This window comes from Xiphophorus hellerii, chromosome 14 (assembly GCF_003331165.1).
Source record: "Xiphophorus hellerii strain 12219 chromosome 14, Xiphophorus_hellerii-4.1, whole genome shotgun sequence".
NCBI lineage: Eukaryota > Metazoa > Chordata > Actinopteri > Cyprinodontiformes > Poeciliidae > Xiphophorus > Xiphophorus hellerii.
The window spans coordinates 2537359-2557140 of NC_045685.1; the positions used below are offsets into that span (position 1 = coordinate 2537359).

At 43.7% G+C, this 19782-nt stretch overlaps 1 protein-coding gene across 2 annotated transcripts; it reads right to left on the reverse strand.

The window, feature by feature from the left end:
- Positions 1-1623: 1623 nt before the first annotated feature.
- On the reverse strand, positions 1624-15730 carry alox12 (arachidonate 12-lipoxygenase). Of its 2 annotated transcripts, XM_032584056.1 has the most exons (15): positions 15538-15727; positions 12456-12602; positions 11842-12043; positions 10938-11019; positions 10736-10858; positions 10398-10504; positions 8599-8771; positions 8312-8455; positions 5608-5811; positions 5160-5246; positions 4465-4634; positions 4057-4178; positions 3294-3394; positions 2980-3150; positions 1624-2510 (listed from the first exon to the last, which is right to left on the reverse strand). In XM_032584056.1, exons 2-15 carry the CDS (start codon positions 12600-12602, stop codon positions 2331-2333), a joined length of 2013 nt encoding a protein of 670 aa, XP_032439947.1. In that variant the 5' UTR covers positions 15538-15727; the 3' UTR covers positions 1624-2330. The 2 variants fall into 2 exon arrangements, with proteins under 2 accessions (XP_032439947.1, XP_032439949.1); XM_032584058.1 differs by lacking the exon at positions 1624-2510 and having other exon boundaries at positions 3037-3150; positions 3284-3394; positions 15538-15730.
- Between the last annotated feature and the right edge of the window lie 4052 nt (positions 15731-19782).

Consider the following 19782-nt stretch of genomic DNA (forward strand, 5'->3'; position numbering starts at 1 on the left):
TTGTTTAGCGCTCCGGTGTGGCCTGAGACCAGCGCTCTCATCTCTCTAACAGCCTCTTTTCCACCAAGCTTGACTTGAGAAAAAATTACATTAAAAAATACATGAGAGTCAGGCACACACTGAGCACAGGGACCAGTCTGTTGTCTACAGATGCAGCTCCGTCATTTTGCTTTTTGCACACCCTCCTAAAATAACCGGGCACCTTTTTGCCCCCCCAGTTTTTGAAGAATCTCCCATTGCCCATCTCTGGCATTTAAAGTAGACTTCTGACATACAGAGCTTCCTGTGAGAGATACACTTTTATTCATCTTTGGTTCCTCTCTTCACTCAGTCTTTCCCTTTTCGTCCAGATGTTTCACAGTCTGTTCTGTCCTATCAGGGTGGCAGCGTGTTGGAGTAGCTCTGAACTTTCGTTGAGATTTTTTTCTCTTTCAAAATTTCCTTCCTGCCTTTTTGGAGGAAAATAGCTCGTTTTGGACAACTGTTCCTTCTTGTTTGGATACTGTGTAGTTGGACTGATTCTGGGCAATATTTTTCATATTTTTGCTGTTTTGTTATGATGCTTAACCGGGTGGTTTAACCCTCCTATTATGTTGCGGGTCAAATTGACCCGTTTTAAAGTTGAATTTTTTTTTTTTAAATAGTTGGAAGTATTTTTTTTGCATGAAACTTTTTCTATTTGTCTTAATAGGTGCACTCTACATATAAATTGAAAATGTATTCATTTTACACATTTGCAGCCTCTTGTATCTTTTTACTGTTCGGGTCAATTTGACCCGGCAGTCAAGTTAAAGTGCAAAAAAAAATAAAAAAATGTCCATTGCTATATGTTTCCTTGCAGCTATGAACCATATTTCACCACACACACACAAACACAACACACCACACACATACATGCACACCTCGACACACACAAGCCCACTTTCTCACTATTCTCTTTACTTCACTAGGAAACTGCGAGAAAGCAGGTGTTCATACAACTTTTGACAGGAATCTTTTCTGTTCTTGTGGACAAACTCCACCCACACTGAGTGACACTCAGCAGAAGTGGAGGAAAACATAAATACTCTCTACATGACTCATTTATCTTGATTTTAATCAGCGGGTCAATTTGACCCTGAACAGTATGTGTGTCTCAAGTTCAATTATAAAGATCACCCATTAAAAAAAAAATCTAAATGTAATATAAAAAAAATTAGCATCTACAAAAACACTTTAAAGAATCTGAATTCATGAGTTACAACATTTAATTTCCCTTTGGGATCAATAAAGTATTTTTGAAATTGAATTCTGAACCCTTAATGAAATTTTAGTGCATGACATTAATTCACATCTTTCTCCAAAATGGGAGTTCCGAACAACCCTTCCTTTCTCATGCGGTGTGTACATTCGCAGGACGTTGTTATTATTATTTTGCTGTGTGCAGGGTCATCCTCTTTACAGCGTTAGTGTCCATAGTTTGGCTCCAAAGAGGCAGGATTGACTCAGATGGGAGGATAAGATGTAAGGTGTAAGATATAAGCTTTATCAAAAAGGAAAGTTTTAAGCTTAGCTGTTTCCACTGCACAGGAACCTGAAAAGAATCTCCCATTCTATTTTTAGAGAGTCAATAAATTAGGAATATATTAAAATGTAACTTTATTTTAGTTGCTCAATTCATCAAGTGAAGCATATCATATAGGTTAATTCCACACAGGCTGATGTTTTTTTTAGCCTTTATTTTTGTTAATTACAACAACTTTCTAATTATAGTTAAATGAAACATTTAAGATTAAAATATTTTATCAGATCAATAAAATCATTGCAATATAGTTATGTGCACTTAATGAAAAGAAGGTTGATTACATGCTTAGATTCTTTTCAAAAGGTATTTTTATTCATTGGACCACATAACATATTGAATATGACTGAATATGTTTGGTCACCTTGGTTCCCTGTTTTGATAAACTGTCAGACGCCAGAGAAACATGCAAGTTATTCCCAGAACATTGTAAAAATACCAGCCATGTCCAGCGTTCACATGTGTGCTTTGCTTGGTTATGACCCAAACACAGCATCGTTTCTTGGTTCATAATTATGGATTCTTTCAAAATGTTGCAATAGTTTTAATAGAACCACTCACCTAATCATGCTAATAACTTGGCATAAAGCTTAGATTTTGGATTAAACCTATCGCCATGTTTGATGAAATCCATCACCATCCTTTACTGCATCATGGAACCCCCCTGGGGTTTCCATGGCAACGTGGTTTTCTTCAAAGTTTCAAAAGAAATCAAGCACTGCTCAAGGTAGACAAAGGAAGTGGTGTGATGATTACATTGAATGTGTTTCTATATGGTGATGCTGTTTTCCACGCAGCTGGGCAGAAGAACGAGGTACTGAAGGTCCAGTCCTGCATTCTGATCCAGGATCTGGTTCTCGATCTCCTTCAGCTTCATCCGGAACGTTTCAATCAGTTCCAGGGCCAGAGACTCGGTGAAGTGTTCCTGTGTGTACTGGCCCAAAGGAATCTGGGCAAAAACAAACAGCAAGCAGTTAAAAAGAAGTGGTTTCATTTCACTGAATACTGGATAAAACAGTAAAGACTATGGATAACAAGGCATCATCAATAATGTGACCACTGTGGACTGTACTTCACCATTAAGGTAACACTTTATTTGACGGGCTGTCAATAAGACTGTCATGACACTGTCATAAACATGACATAACACCTGTCATGAACACAATGTCTGACTTTTAAATGCACTAAATTAATGATTTGCACCTTATGCAATGCAACATGTCAATTTAAGTGAAATAATGAGGAAATGTAGCTTTTAAAATGGCATCGGACAGAAAACGTTCCTCTCTTCTGTTTAGATTATTTATTCCTCTTATGTTCTGAAGTGTTGTAATTTAAATGAAATGCTCTTACAGAATCTCACAGGGTGTCCTCATTTTGTCCTCCTGACTGTATAATGAGTAAAATCACAGACTCACTGCGTCTGGCTGCGCTCGTCCCAGATGCCATGTGATCGCCATCTGCACACAGGACTGGCCCACATCAGGAAGGGAGGCCATGATCATTTCCATGGTAACAGCATCTTTATCTGACGGTGGGGGGAGTCTCATGGTGCATGGGGTGTTGGGAACCCAGGCACACCAGTCAAACTAAAAACAACAGAACACTGGTTATAGTGGAGACTGTGGACAGAACAGCGCCTCCTTCAGGTTTAATCAGCAAGAAATTTTGAAGCTGTAATTTAGTTGGTTTGGTCATTTCAGAGCTTTTAGTGTGATTTACTTGTTGGTACCTGTCCATTGTTAGTTGCGGCATGCTGAGCTGTGCTCGTGAAGATGACCACAGTCAGTAGAGTGGACAGTTCCTCTTTGCTGCAGAGTTTATTTGACAGGCCTAAAAAAAATTAAACACAACAAAGAGGACAAAAAAAATTCTGTAATACCTCATCTATTCTTCACCCCTCCGATGACATACACAGAAACACCTCTCTCATGAAGTCATGTCATGAGCTTTGGGACTTTTAAAGTGTTTTCACACCTGATGGTCTGGCAGACTGGTAGTAAACGCTCTTTGGTCTGAGGGCATGAATGAATGGTTGTTTTCTGTGTTTCTGTATTGCCTTGTCTCACTCAATGGCAGCTGGAGTTAGGCATTAACCTCCCTGCAACCTGACACATACACTAATATGTATGTTTGGACATACTGTAGGTATGGATGTATGCAGCACATGGTACCAAGACAAGTAGATCTTGTTATTAGAGTAAAGTTAGAATGGCTGGTTGGATGTATGGATGGATGTCACTAGAAGTGCAACAACATGGGGAAGCAAACATTAGAGCCTTGGTCTGATTTCTGCCTGTTCTTCTGTCCAACAAGTGTTAGACCTGTTGCCTTGACAACCCAGACATCCCTCTTTCTCTTGCTTCCTGACACTTTTACAGATATGAACTGGCCAAGCCAAAAGAGTAAAGGTTTGATCATTGGACACTTGTTGGAATGTTTCCAACATAAATAAATGCAACTATTTCCATAAAGAATCACTAAGAATGACTTACCAAAGTTGGGAAGTTCAGTGAAGCCTTCCTCTGTTACGTCTTTGATCCAGGCTTGCAGCTCTGGGTCCTCCTCCACATTCTGGTCTGTGTGGTAGTACAGACTCACCATATCTGAGACAAAACTAAGCAGAAACCTGCAGTTATTTATTATGCACCTATAACAAGCTAAAGACCTGTTCAGAGATGTGTTCTGTATGAGTCTCCAGGTGGAGAATAAGAGGCTTTGACAACATAGTGAGTTAACACTGTAAAAATCATATTGTACAATGGTTCTACATCATTCTACAGAATTGAGCGATCATATACCACAAACAGGACTGGTTTGAGGTATATGGTAAGACTGGTTCTTACATTTCCTAATAAAGGAAAACTAAAGATGAGAAGTCAGATGTACAAAGATAAAGGTACCAATGAATGGCTTCCCACAGCATCAGGGAATTTTCTCTGTAGAAATAGTTGGGGAGCTGAAACACTCCTCTATCAGTGAAGTCAAAGTGTGGCTGAAGGGAGCGATATGTCAACACCTTGTATTCCCTCTGGGCAAGAATCAGGAGGCCATCACCGCCTGTAGACACAACCTGTCCACAAACAGGACGACAGTCACTGCCGTCCTCAGACTGCAACTGATGCTACAGAGGGAGAACTTACACATTTTTGTTATTTTCATATGATATTAATTAAAAAGGGTAACACTTTATTTGAAGGGGTGTGCCTCAGACTGACATGACACTGTCATAAACACCTGTCATGAAGATGAATTAGTGTTCATGAATGTTTACAACTATTGTCAAAGTGTCATTCGGTAAATAATTACACTTTTAATGTAAAGTTGATACTTTTTATGGACTTTTAATGCAACTTTTAGTGCAACTTTGCATTAAAAGTGTCATTATTTACCGAATGACACTTCATGACAAAAGTCATAAACATTCATGAAGACTCCTTCATCTTCATAAGAGATGTTATGTCATGTTTATGACAGTGTCATGTCGGTCTTATGCACACCCCTTCAAATAAAGTGTTACCATAAGTAGATTGTTGCTCTTGGTGTCGTTGGCATATCTAGAGATATTTGCACTTCATCAAATAATGTGGCGGTATACTCGTTTGAAAATGCCGTTGGGAGAGATGAGCTGAGTTCGCCCCCTGCAGTTGATCTCCAGTGTGTAGCGCAGATGAGGAGCCAGGAGCTGCAAAAATGAGAAACACAAGGAGTAAGATGAACTAGTGTTATTATAAAAATATTAACCATTATCAAAATCAAACAAGGCAGGCAGGTTTCAGGTAATAAAAAAAAAAAGAAATGACTCAGCTCTTCTATCACCTCATTGTTCCAACAACTAAACTCTTCATCCGTCCCAAATATACATATGATCTGCATGATTGGACACATTTTTGGAACAATATACTTTATGTAAGCAGCATAGCACTAATTGTCAGAAAATTCCACATTTAAGTAGCTCAAATTCCAAAACTTAATTTGTGTGATTTACTAAACTCTGTCAACACGCATGAAACTGTGACGTGACGGATGCCACGAGCAATAATTACCTTGTATATGGGGTGGACCGCAGGCAGCTGTCGAAGAGTTGCGACACAGAACACCTCTACCACCAGGTGAGTCCGGAGAAGGTGAGACAAAAGCTGGAAAACCTGGAATTCTGAGTGACGCACCCACATCTTGGCCAGCAGCCAGGCCAGAGGAGGGTCTCTGGGCAGGAATATGGGCGTGTCCAGGTTTGGAGTCTGCTCCAGCTGAAGGCAAAGCAAATGAGTGAAGGCATTAGCGACTCCTACACATGATTAAAACAAAAACATGAGGTTTTACCACCAACCATCAGTTTTGTTACCGTGTGTTTTAATTGTTATAATCTGGTCACAAACCTTATAGTCATTTTTCATATAACTTATCCAAACAAAACGTATATATAAATATTTGTAAAGAAATTCCAATAATTTTTAAGGTCCAATCTCTTGAGTATATTAGAGTTAGTTTAGAGTTAGTAATTCCTAGGCTAAACAAATATCTTATTCTAAACATAATTTGCATAGTAAAAAGTCTTCCTCCAAAGTCCTCTAAATTAATCATTTTATAATTCATTCCTAAGAAAATTCCACCTTCACCTGCGCTGGTATAACTGTATGGACAGTTGACTGACTTAAAAATATATGTGATATTCTCAGATTTATCACAGGGTTTCTGAGTAATACTGGTAAAATATTTTAATTCAGGAGAGATGAATAATTTTGCTGCACCATGTTTTTTTGAATAATTGAAATATTTTAGACATAAAACACTGAGTTTCGAGGCGATTCTGGTCCACCATCCGGCGTCTCAGGGGGGGGAAGCGGTGCAGCACCAACACTGTTTATAGTGGGGATGGTGTGCTGCTGACCTCTACTCGGGACGTTGTGGGCCGGTGGGCAGAGTACTTCGAAGACCTCCTCAATCCCACCAACATGCCTTCCACTGAGGAAGCGGAGCCTGGGGACTCTGGGTTGGGCTCTCCAATCTCTGGGGGCGAGGTCGCCGAGGTGGTTAAAAAGCTCCTCGGTGGCAAGGCCCCGGGGGTGGATGAGATCCGCCCGGAGTTCCTTAAGGCTCTGGATGTTGTAGGGTTGTGTTGGTTGACGCGACTCTGCAATGTCGCATGGACATCGGGGGCAGTTCCCCTGGATTGGCAGACTGGGGTGGTGGTCCCCCTGTTCAAAAAGGGGGACCGGAGGGTGTGCTCCAATTATAGAGGGGTCACACTCTTAAACCTCCCTGGCAAGGTCTATTCAGGGGTCCTGGAGAGGAGGATCCGTCGGATAGTCGAACCTCGGATTCAGGAAGAGCAGTGTGGTTTTCGTCCTGGTCGTGGAACACTGGACCAGCTCTACACCCTCGGCAGGGTCCTGGAGGGTGCATGGGAGTTCGCCCAACCAGTCTACATGTGTTTTGTGGACTTGGAGAAGGCGTTCGACCGTGTCCCTCGGGGAGCCCTGTGGGGGGTTCTCCGGGAGTATGGGGTACCGGGCCCTTTGATACGGGCTGTCAGGTCCCTGTATGACCGGTGTCAGAGTCTGGTCCGCATTGCCGGCAGTAAGTCGGGCTCGTTTCCGGTGAGAGTTGGACTCCGCCAGGGCTGCCCTTTGTCACCGATTCTGTTCATCACTTTCATGGACAGAATTTCTAGGCGCAGCCAAGGTGTTGAGGGGATCCGATTTGGTGGCCTTAGGATCTCATCTCTGCTTTTCGCAGACGATGTGGTCCTTTTGGCTTCATCAGATCGTGATCTGCAGCTCTCGCTGGAGCGGTTCGCAGCCGAGTGTGAAGCGGCCGGGATGGGGATCAGTGCCTCCAAATCCGAGGCCATGGTCTCGAGGCGGAAAAGGGTAGAGTGCCTTCTCCGGGTCAGGGGGGGTGTCCTGCCCCAAGTGGAGGAGTTTAAGTATCTCGGGATCTTGTTCACGAATGGGGGAAGAAGGGAGCGGGAGATCGACAGGCGGATTGGCGCAGCGTCTGCTGTCAAGCGGGCGCTGTACCGGTCCGTCGTGGTGAAGAGAGAGCTGAGCCAAAAAGCGAAGCTCTCGATTTACCGGTCGATCTACGTTCCCACCCTCATCTATGGTCATGAGCTTTGGGTCATGACCGAAAGAACGAGATCGCGGATACAAGCGGCCGAAATGGGTTTTCTCCGTAGGGTGGCTGGGCTCTCCCTTAGAGATAGGGTGAGAAGCTCAGTCATCCGGGAGGGACTCAGAGTAGAGCCGCTGCTCCTTCACATCGAGAGGAGCCAGTTGAGGTGGCTCGGGCATCTGGTCAGGATGCCTCCTGGACGCCTCCCTGGTGAGGTGTTCCGGGCACGTCCCACCGGGAGGAGGCCCCGGGGAAGACCCAGGACACGCTGGAGGGACTATGTCTCTCGGCTGGCCTGGGAACGCCTCGGGATTCCCCCGGAGGAGCTAGAAGAAGTGGCTGGGGAGAGGGAAGTCTGGGCCTCCCTTCTGAAGCTGCTACCCCCGCGACCCGACCTCGGATAAGCGGAAGAAGATGGATGGATGGATGGATGGACACTGAGTTTATGCAAAGTCAATATATTTAGTTAATCATATAAGTCGATGGAAATTTTTCAAGTGTACTTTTTCCCAATCCTTTGTTTTCATACCGACAACCTCTCAAAGAACCTTTTATCAGTTGAATACTTTCTCTGTGTTTGCAGTTAAATCATTTAGCATTTTTTTTGAAGTAAAACCAGTTTAAATGTAATACTTGAATTGCAATAGGAATGAGTCCTTCGTCTGGATGTTGGTACAGGAGGCAGAGCGGAGCAGCGATGAACTGAGGTTTGCCCTTGATTGTGTTTGCAGGAATCCCGTCCATGATGGCGTAGTCCAGCAGGAATATGTTTCCTGCCTGGAGAGATCAAACACAGGAGCAAAGAAAACGAGGACCGGAGTGTGTAACTTTAGAGAATATTCCTTTTGAATGGACAAAAAAAAGTGTATCTGATAAATAAGCGCATCTGCTGTGAAAACAGATGCTGAATTTTTCTCCACCTTGAGTTCTTTGTCCAGGTTGGTTTTTGCTGGCATTGAGCTCTGGACCATATCTGATGTGACGGGAAAGTTTCCTGGCAGAACCGAACACTTCTTGATCATTCTCGGGTTGCTGCCGTTCAAACACTGGTAGCCGAAGAGCCAGTCCTCCTTCCAGTGATCCATGCAATACTCTTAAATCACAACATCCGTGTCTGCATTACTAAATAATTTTTTTAAATATCAAAAAGGTAACTCAGCTTGATCCGATCTGCTTAATTGTCCTCATTAAAAAAGCAGCAAACATTAGTTTAGGATGCTGTCTATCAGCTATAATGGTGATGTAACGTGTGTGTTAGAATATTAAATAAAATTTTGCACAAAATCTAATTTGTAAGTTCATGTAAATTGAATCATTTTATTTTCTAAAAACCCTACTTCAGGCCTTTTTCACAAAGTCACTTCCTGTTCTGCTTGGGCAAATAATTCCAGCAAGAGGCACATAAACTGAAAAATGCATGTCTTTAAAATGAACTTTAACAAAAACATTTTTTATTTAAAATTGACCACCCCTGCCATTCGTCTGCCTCTGTGTGGTGGGAATCCTGGTGAATCAATCTCCTGTCTTCTGCTAGTCTGAGATTAGTTTGTCCAACAGGAAAACTCAGACACCTCTCTGCCCAGTGATATTCTCCATTAGACATGTACTTAAAAGTCCAGAAATTATATGTACACTCTCTGCAGAGCATGGGGGTCTGTGCCCAGGTCTTCTTCCAGTTGGACGTACCCAGGAAATTTTGACCAGGAGGCATTCTAATCAGAGGCGTGAATAATCTAAATGCACAGAAGCAGCTGATTAAGTGTCTCAAGATCTTTTTCAAGAGCGAGGGGAAAATGGAGCGAGAGATCAGCAGGTGGATAGGTGCAGCGTCTGCAGTGAACAGGCGCTGTACCTGCCTGTTGTGGTGAAGAGAGAGTAGTCTAAAGGCGAAGCTCTCGATTTACCCGTCGATCTACATTCCTACCCTCATCTACGGTCATGGGCTGTGGGTCGTGACCGAAAGAACAAGATCACAGATTTAAGCGGCCAAAACGCAGGGTGTGTAGGCGCTCTCTCAGAGATAGGGTGAGAAGCTCTGTCGTACAGGAGGCACTCGGAGTAGAGCCGCTGCTCCTCCATGTCGAGAGAAACCAGATGAGGTGGCTCGGGCATCTGGTCAGGGATGAGCACATCCCACCAGGAGGGGAAGACCCAGCACACATTGGAGGGACTATGTTTCTCTGTTAGCTTCAAAACACCCTAGGATTTCCCCGGAGGAGCCGGACTAAATGGCTGGGAGAGAGAACCCAACTCTGAGTGAGGGAGGGAGGGATGGATGGATTTGAGTTAAACTTGTTTCACGTGAAAAGTGTGTTGAAATGATGCGTGTTGTGAACTGGCGGCATATTCATAAAGTCATCTAAAGTTAAAATTAGTTAAATTATGTTATATCAAAACAGCAGTTGTTAAACTGTAGGTGGAAAACAAAACCATTTCTGCATTACTGCATATTATCACAACACAGCGCACTTTCTGATTATGAACAATTAAGTAATTTATTTGTAAAGTGTAGTTCTGAAATTATAATTCCGATGTTTTTCCTTTCCTCTGCATAGTTGACATATTGCTCTCTTTCTTTCTTTCTTTAGAATCCCTCATGAAGGATTTGTTGACACTTCTGACTAAATACCATCCTCAAAATCATTTCTTGAGAATAAAACCTAAAGATGTTTTGCTGTCAGCTATAATAGATGCTTATATATGATACATGTTTGCTTACCAGCTATTGGGCTCCTCAGTTTCCAGAAGATGCGTTTGAAGTCATCCAGGTCACTCCATGATTTCCCAAAAGTGATGGCCAGCTTCTTCAGGGACAGCTCAAGCAAGCTAAGGAAGAAGACCCATTTTCACATTTATTATCGCTTACAGTATCAAGGATGACCGGTCCTGTGCTGGGGAGGTCAGGTCTGAAAGGTTTTGGTTAGAGATGGAAATTATCTCTAACGTGATATCCTTTAGTTTTGGGAAAATGTCTGGGTTTGCACTTACTAAAATGAAATGAATAGAAGTCGATACAAGGTGTGTGTGTGTGTGTGTGTGTGTGTGTGTGTCACCCACGCATATTGCAATGAATGTTCGAAATCACTTCTCTTCTCGTTGTCGAAGCGAACATCTTGGGGTAAGTCAGTTTCTGTTTTGGCATCAACACATCTAGGAATCCCCGTTGCCCACGTTACCCACCTGACAAACACAGACCAACTTTAAATCACAGTGGTGGAATAAGAATGAATTCTTCATTGTTTTATTGTATTTGTGGGACCTGAAGGTATTTTGTCTCTCTTGCAACTCCGCCTTCCTGTGTTGCAGCAACTTTGCTGAGGAGTCATCCACCAGGGTCTTTGCTGTGAATGCAGAAAGTAAAATCAGACATCTTCTGTTGTTAGGCCAGATTAACATGGATTTGGCAGCATGTGTGAATAAAACTGTTGTTCTTTGCCGTCTTTTTCTTTTTACCCAAAATCAAACCATGTACCTTCCAAATCGGGAAGGTCAGTGCACAACCCAGGTTTTAACCCAGTTAAAACAGTGTGGTTTTAACATTTATCTCTCAGAGTGAACTGTGTGTAACCCAGTGGAGCGGTATTAGATAAAGACCTGTGTGTCACCACGGTTCGCCTGCAGAGTTTTCGCCATCGACACATGAAACTTAAAGACTCTTCAGACCCATAATGGCTACGACATGCAAATTCAGTTTGGCTATTCTTGTTCCTGAGAGGTAAATGATCTAAATGAGAAGAACAGCAAATCATCCCTCCTCGTCAGAGAGCATCGTCTGAACTTTCTCTGAATGTGTGATTGATTCATTTGAAAATTAAAATGTCTGATGATGGCTACACTGACCAATACATGTTGGCCTAATAATAAAGTTATAAGTTATTCCTTAGTATTTCAAGAGTTGTTGGCGTCTTCGCCTAAACAGATCCATGTTCCTCTTAATGCACGTTGGGAGTAGTTGGAGCTGTGCCATAATTTTTTGGATCATTCAATAACCAAACATGTGGGTCACATAGATGCCAGAGTGACACCATGTATGTGAAGAAACTCAAACATGTCAAGTCAGCATGCAAGCAGCAGTCACTTTCAATTCTTTAAATGTACATCATCTTATCTCAGTTGAAGTTGAGTCTTGGTAGTTAAATGCAAACGTCTGAAATTCCTCCTACCTGTTCCTTCTCTTATTTCCACCCTGGCATTTCCTACAAGCCAGCGGTAACATGGGAATGTCAAAACTCGTTTTTCTCCTGGAGGTTCCACTGTGACATATCGACAGAACCAGTTGTCTTCAACAAAGTACTTTTCTTTCTCCAGTCGAACCAGTAAGAGGGACCCTAAAGGCTCCTTGCTGGTCACCCTGTACTGGTCCACCTGATGACAAATGGAAAGAAAAGGGAAACAATCTGTAACTTGAACATGTCTGGGTTCAGTTAAGGACATTTTAACATCATTTCAGTAGGACTTGTGCAGGTATTCAAGAGTGCATTCTCATGATAATGCTGATTATTATGATGATCAATAAGATAATTACGATCATTATGATTATTTTAATTTGAGGAGACATTCTTTTTATGATTGTACACACGATTGTAGGAAAATGTTTTTCAACCAAAGCAACATTTTTCACTCATGCAGCCAATGCATGCATAAAATCTAACTGCAGCATTAGTTTGTGCTTATAGGGGTCTCTGCAGATACAACCCAGCCTGGCTCCTAAGGAAACGGAAAGATGCAGTGTCTTCATCATGGGACAGATTGCCACCGTTAAATTTCACACACTCACTGCTCCTCGACAGAAATCAAGTCCAGGGTTGTCCAGCAGGGTGCGCTCGCTTTCCCCTTTCTCCCCTACCAGGGTCATGAAGATATAGTTGTTGGTGCCTGAGTACTCTGATGTCCCAGTTGCCACGGTGACCGTGTAGACCTCCATCTGAAGATGTACATACAGAAATCAAACTGGTGATGTTCGGAAAGACAAAGACGAAGTGTGTCACTATATGTTGTTCTGTTGGTAGCTGGCTGCCAGATTCACACATGATGAATTTAAGGACAGTTTTATTATTTAAACAGTTGTGAAACAAAATTATTTACTGCAATCTCCCCATAAGTTTCCTCCATATCAGAAGATGGTGAGAAACGTCTACAGTTTGTGCCGATTTTGATTTGCTGTTTGATTTCAAAATGCTTCTATTTGGAAAAATATGTTGTGTGTCACAAATAAAGTGACTTCAATAAAACTGGGGAAAAGTGTAATCAGTGAAATTCTCATGCTAGAGTAATCCAAATGTAAAAAAATAAAAATAAAAAAAATCAGTTCAGGGCATCTGGAGAGTTATTTTCCTGTTATTGGTGAGAAACAGCTACAATTTGTGTCTGAAATACTTCAGTGTGGAAAAAACATGTTCCATCTCCAGATAAGGACATTCTACTCAGGTTTGTCTAAACTGTTTACAAATGGCTCCTTCTCCCTGACCGTGGTTTTAACCGGTGCTGCTGTCAGCCCCTCTGCAGATTCACCTCCAGGTGCAGATCCTGCTCAGTTCTTCCTTATGTTTTGCACCCCAGCTGTCCATTCCTCACAAGCAGACTGCGTTTGTTTATTGGCCCATAATTTAGTTCGCTGCGTGAGTGAAAGCTAGAACTTACAAACTCCAATCAACACACATTAACCACCGAAATGAATGGCGTCAACAAACACAAAAAAAAAGCAAAGATCATTTTTGGACCCTCAAACTGGCAAATAACTCCCCTTCTTTATATAAAAAAATAAAATAAGTAATGGCGTCAGCTGTCAGACCTGCTCATTGTGAAGGATGCGCATCTCCAGCAGCAATGAAAGAACGGCCAGGTAACGAAAACGCAAGAAACTGTCAGAGTTACAGTTTTGCATCAGGACCACATGACATTAGTTTTATAGTGACGTGCAAATTCTTTGAGTTTTTCTTTTCAATAACGTTCATATGTGGATATTGGCGTCCATCTTTCATTGCATTAACCAAATCCAAAAAGGTTGGATGTTAATGTAAAGCGAGTGCCATAACATAGATTTGTACACATAGTAATCAGCTAACATAATTTTTTTATGTTTGAGCAACAGTAAATTTCTATAAGACAAAACAGAATATCTGAGTTTATTTGAGTCCATCAAAACCACAATCTAGAAGTTCTTTCTAAAAATTTTTATTTTCTCTCTAGCGGCCTGTAGACTGACAGGAAAGCAGGTTGTGAGAGAGGGGGAAGGCCAAAGGTCAACAGGTCGGCTGCGTGGAGGACTGAGGCCTCAGTACGTCAGTTGCGTGCTCTGCCGCCTGTCCCACCGCTGCGCCTCACGGTTCTCCATTGATAAGTTTTAGTTCAAATGACATCATCGTAGCATCGACCACAGCTCCTGCGTGCTCCTGTTCCACCCACATTCCTACGTTCCTTCCCATATTCACATTCGCAATAGTGAGAAACCAGAACGCAAGCAAGACAGAACCAAGATAGCTAGAACCGGATCAGCCGTTAACCCACTAGAGTGAGACTTGACGCTCACAGCCGTGTTGATGCTGGTACTGTTTTGAAGAGGAACGATCATTTCAAAAAGAACACATTTTAGTATAACACTTATATGGGTCTATTCTTCTCCACATATTTGATGACATAACATAAACTGAGAATGTTTGTCATACAGTCACATGAGTAAAAATCCCTCACTGCCCTGAATTCATGGACATCATACATCACTCCTACTCCTCAGTTAAACTAAAGACTTGTTCTTATTTTTGCCTAAAGTCAACAATAAGTATTTTTTTAAAACTGCAGGCGTTAGTAAAAAAAAATAAAAATAAAAACACATTTTCAGATTGGTTGTTTTCTTTTAATTATTATTTAAAGTATTTAAATAAAAAATACAGTTTAAATGAGAATAAATCGAAGCATGCGTGTGTATGTCACGCTGAAATACACAGAGCTGTTCCTGCTTAATCAGCAACCAAGGTGAGCCAAACCCTGCAGTTTGGAAGTCTCTACTTGCAACAGGAGTGACATTATTTCATGGTTTGATAGGTGGAACATGCTGAACTCATTGAGAAACTACATAGTCTGCTCCAGGAAATGTTTCCCAATATGTGAAAACAAAACAGAGCCATGCTTTAAAACAGTGCTTCAGCGAGGTGGGTGCTTGTCTGAATGATTTGAATATCACATTTAAGCAAATGTCTAAGCCACATTATTTGCAAATGTGCAGATAAAGTGAGAGACGCATTGTGTGATACGGAAGGTGGTACTGTTTTTTGCCCATTTTTTTCCCAGGCATCATGACTGCCATTGAGATCACATGTCACATCTTGGTCTTCTCATCACTTACGATTTTACAATACATACCAAGTCTTTGTTGCAAATAATATTTCACAATAAACACACACATACACACAAATAAATGAAAGTGAGTATATGAGTAAAATATAAAGAAACATGCTAATTCTTGCTTTAACAAATAAATTCAAATTGGAGCCCTTTTAACATTCATCTTTATAATACCTGAATATTGGCGCTGACAATATGGTGAGGGATGAGGCCCCACTAATATTTTATACTTCTGTCTTATGAAACCGGGTAGTATTTCCTGCGTCAGGGACTCAGGGAAAGCTCTTCTCCGGTCAGCTCCAAACTCTACATACAAGACATTTTTGGCTAAAAATTCACCTGTTTGACCTCTCTCTGATTTTCACTTAGGCTATAATCAGCAGCACTTGTCAATAAAAGTTTAGAACGCAGTCTGTGAGAGCCATCATGTGAAGCGAAGTCTTTAAAACGCTCTTACTGTTGATCTTAGGAGAAAAAAAAAACACTACAACATCAACCTGTCATCAAATCAAACTGACCTTGTTTTCCAGCAGATTTCCTCTCAACCAGTTCGTCGCCCGACTGCTTGCTGGTTTTGTCCTCTCAGCTCGGAGCTCTGTTTCGTCTCTCTTCCTCCAGCAGGAACGCTCAACTGGCTATAGCTACTGAGTAACTGCGCAGCTCTCGGTCACTCCTACTCTTCACTACTGTGACAAAGAACAAACAAGCCCTTTGTGGGAGCTCACCTTACTCTCACACACCCCTACACGCGCACACACACACGCACACACACCCCCACACATAGAGAGAGAGGAAGGAAAGAGAGATTTAGCAAGATGAAGGAGGTTGCTTCAAAAGGAATGACAAAACCAGTGACACCATGCTCTAAAACTAAATTGATTGCATGTATAATGTTTCTTATTTGCAATGGATTCCAAATGTAAAAGGTTATATTTCACACAGAAAGCACAACTTACAGAGCAACACTTGTGTTAAGAAAGCCATTGAAATTGTGAATAGCAGTAAACAACTCAGTCCACCTGAACACCCGTAGCTCTACCACAGAGAGTAGATTCAGTACCTTCACACTGATGTTGCGCAAGACTTTCTTCCCAAAGACTTCAAAGCAACCTAGCAGTGAAGTTTTTGACAGACACACTGCCTACTGATGGAAAAGCAGGAGAGACGGTAATGGAAGGAAACACACACTCATAGTCATCATCATCCCGTTGGTCAGACAGTTAGCAGCAAATGCTTTGATGGAGTCTGGCAGAGAAGCAAAGGGCTTCTTATTTGAGCCTTAGCATGAAACTGTTGGAGCACACACCCAAACACTCTGTGAGGTTGAGCACAGCATCATGAGATGATGAGGCTTCACACAGCATATCAGTGACCAGCTGTCACCTGGTCACCTAATTTGTCACCTGACTGCTCACTGGTTTCTGTCCGTCCGACTGCTCTCAGTTCTGGTTCATCTCTCTTCTCTCTCCTTAATATTTTGAACTGGCTCCGCAGTCAGTGAGAAGGCCTCTGTCTCTCCTACCAAACAGCTGGATGATGTAGAACTCCTGGAAGAATGACACCAGTAAGAACAGAGCACACTTTGTGTAAAAGGGTTAAACTGCAAAGGAACACAACCAGTCATGGCACAGTTACTTTGAAAAAGTAACTTTAATCGGATTACCGATTACTCCTTGAAAAAGTAATTTAGTTAGATTACTGAATAATTGCCTCTCCTTGGGCTGCCACCTTATCGTGGTGGAGGGGTTTGAGTGCCGCAATGATCCTAGCAGCTATGCTGTTTGGGGCTTTATGCCCCTGGTAGGGTCACCCAAGGCAGACAGGTCCTAGGTGAGGGACCAGACAAAGCGCAGCCCAAAGGCCCCAATGATGGACAAGAACTTTGGATTCCGTGTTCCCTTGCCCGGACGCGGGTCACCAGGACCCCACTCTGGAGCCAGGCTTGGAGGGGGAGGGAGGGGGGGCACGATGGCGAGCGCCTGGTGGCCGGGTTTTTACCCACGGAGCCCGGCCGGGCTCAGTCCGAAGAGGAAACATGGGTCCCCCCTCCCATGGGCCCACCACCTATGAGAGGGGCAAAAGGGGTCAGGTGCAATGTGAGATGGGTGGCGGTCCGATCCTCGTTTGCAGAAGCTGGCTCTTGGGACGTGGAATGTCACCTCTCTGGTGGGGAAGGAGCCGGAGCTAGTGTGTGAGGCTGAGGGGTTCCGGCTAGAAATAGTCGGTCTCACCTCGACGCATGGCTCTGGTTCTGAAACTAGTCTCCTTGAGAGGGGCTGGACATACTTCCACTCTGGAGTTGCCCGCGGTGAGAGGCGTTGGGCAGGAGTGGGGATTCTTGTTGCTCTCCATCTGGGCGCCTGTACGTTGGGGTTTAATCCAGTGAATGAGAGGGTAGCCTCCCTCCGCCTCCGGGTGGGGGGACTGCTCCTGACTGTCGTTTGTGCTTATGGACCGAACGACAGTTCAGATTACCCACCCTTCTTGGAGTCCTTAGAGGGGGTACTGGAGAGTGCCCCTCCTGGGGACTCCCTTGTTCTGCTGGGGGACTTCAACGCTCACGTGGGTAATGACAGTGAGACCTGGAGGGGCGTGGTTGGGAGGAATGGCCCCCTCAATCTGAACTCGAGCGCTGTTCTGTTGTTGGACTTTTGTGCTCATCACGGATTGTCTATGACGAACACCATGTTCAGGCATAAGGGTGTCCATATGTGCACTTGGCACCAGGACACACTAGGCCGCAGTTCGATGATCGACTTTGTCATCGTTTCATCGGCTCTGCAGCCGTATGTCTTGGACACTCGGGTGAAGAGAGGTGCGGAGATGTCCACTGACCACTACCTGGTGGTGAGTTGGCTCTGGTAGTGGGGGAGGATGCCGGTCAGAACCTGGCAGGCCCAAACGTGTTGTGAGGGTCTGTTGGGAACATCTGTCGGAATCCCCTGTGAGACAGAGCTCACAGGGGAGCTGTGAGCTCTGAGAAGTTCTCCCATCTCTGGCAGAACTTTGAACACGTTCCAGAGGAGGTTGGTCGACATTGAGTCTGAGTGGACCATGTTCCTTGCCTCCATTGTCGAGGTGGCTTATCGGAACTGTGGCCGCAAGGTTGTCGGTGCCTGTCACGGCGGCAACCCTCGAACCCGTTAGTGGGCACCTTCGGTGAGGGATGCCGTCAGGCTGAAGAAGGAGTCCTATCAGGCTTTTGTGGCCTGTGGGACTCCGGAAGCAGCTGATGGGTACCAGCGGGCAGGAGCGGCATGCAGCTCAGGTGGTTGCTGAGGCAAAAACTTGGGCTTGGGAGGAGTTTGGAGAGGCCATAGACAAAGACTTCTGCATGGCTTCGAGGCGATTCTGTTCCTTCATCCGGCGTCTCAGGAGGGGGAAGCAGTACAGCACCAACACTGTTTATAGTGGGGATGGAGTGCTGCTGACCTCAACTTGGGATGTTGCAGGTCGGTGGGCAGAATACTTCGAAGACCTCCTCAATCCCACCAACATGCCTTCCATTGAGGAAGCTGAGCCTGGGGACTCTGTGTTGGGCTCTCCAATCTCTGGGGACGAGGTCGCCAAGGTGGTTAAAAAGCTCCTCGGTGGGGGCATGCTGTGGTGGCGCAGGGGGTTAGCACGCCCCACATTTGGAGGCCTTAGTCCTCGACGCGGACGTCGCGGGTTCGACTCCCGGTCCCGACAACCTTTGCCGCATATCTTCCCCCTCTCCTCACCCTCCTTCCTGTCTGCCTACTGTAGAAAAAATACGAGCCACGCAAAAACTCGTCGGAGAAAAAAAAAAAAAAAAAAGCTCCTCGGTGGCAGGGCCCTGGGGGTGGATGAGATTCGCCCGGAGTTCCTTAAGGTTCTGGATGTTGTAGGGTTGTGTTTGCTGACGCGACTCTGCAATATTGCATGGACAACGGGGGCAGTTCCCCTGGATTGGCAGACTGGGGTGGTGGTCCCCCTTGTTCAAAAAGGGGGATTGTAGGGTGTGCTCCAATTATAGGGGGGTCACACTCTTAAGCCTCCCTGGCAAGGTCTATTCAGGGGTCCTGGTGAGGAGGGTCCGTCGGAGCTGGCACAAGTGGCTGGAGAGAGGGAAGTCTGGGCCTCCCTTCTGAATCTGTTACCCCCGCGACCCGACCCTGGATAAAGCGGAAGAAAATGGATGGATGGATGAATAATTGATTTGGAAAGTAACCAAGTTAGATTACAAGTTACTTATTTAGTTACTTTCAGCACCTGTTGACAACAACCCTCCGCCATTTGTAAAAATTACATTGAGCTTTGCCAATTCTTCCAGCAACAAATTGCAGATCTGCCTCCTCCCTCCATTGTTTAATTTGTGTCACAGCTGCTAACTGTTAGGTAGAAATGGCGGTCGCTCCTCAAAACCCACAGAGGAAATACAATTACAAAAGAAAGTAGTAACGCGACGTCACAGTCAGTGATGTGATGTCGTTACAAAGTTACTGACAACACTGATTTTGACAACCTTAACATGTAGATGTGGTGTGGAATTCTGTGTGTTTCGGTTTAGTTAAAAAATATTTTAAAAAGCAACTTAAACACTAACTCTCTGACAGATCATCAGTAGAGCAGGTGTTTAAGTGACCTAATCAACCACCACTGTATTAGATTAGCTAATAATAGTGGTAGCTAATCTAATAATCTCAAATAGACATCAACCCTAAAAACATAAACTGTTACAGACTGAATATTCTGTTCTTTGTGTGGGATTATTATTATTATTATTATTATTATTATTATTA

Coding starts and splice junctions, on each gene's coding strand:
- alox12 (XM_032584056.1), bottom strand. CDS start 12,602: ATGGAGGTCTACACGGTCACCGTGGCAACTGGGACATCAGAGTACTCA. Junction 12,044..12,455: donor TTGATTTCTGTCGAGGAGCA/GTGAGTGTGTGA, acceptor ATTTGTCATCAG/GTGGACCAGTACAGGGTGAC. Junction 4,635..5,159: donor CCAACGGCATTTTCAAACGA/GTATACCGCCAC, acceptor GTTTGTGGACAG/GTTGTGTCTACAGGCGGTGA.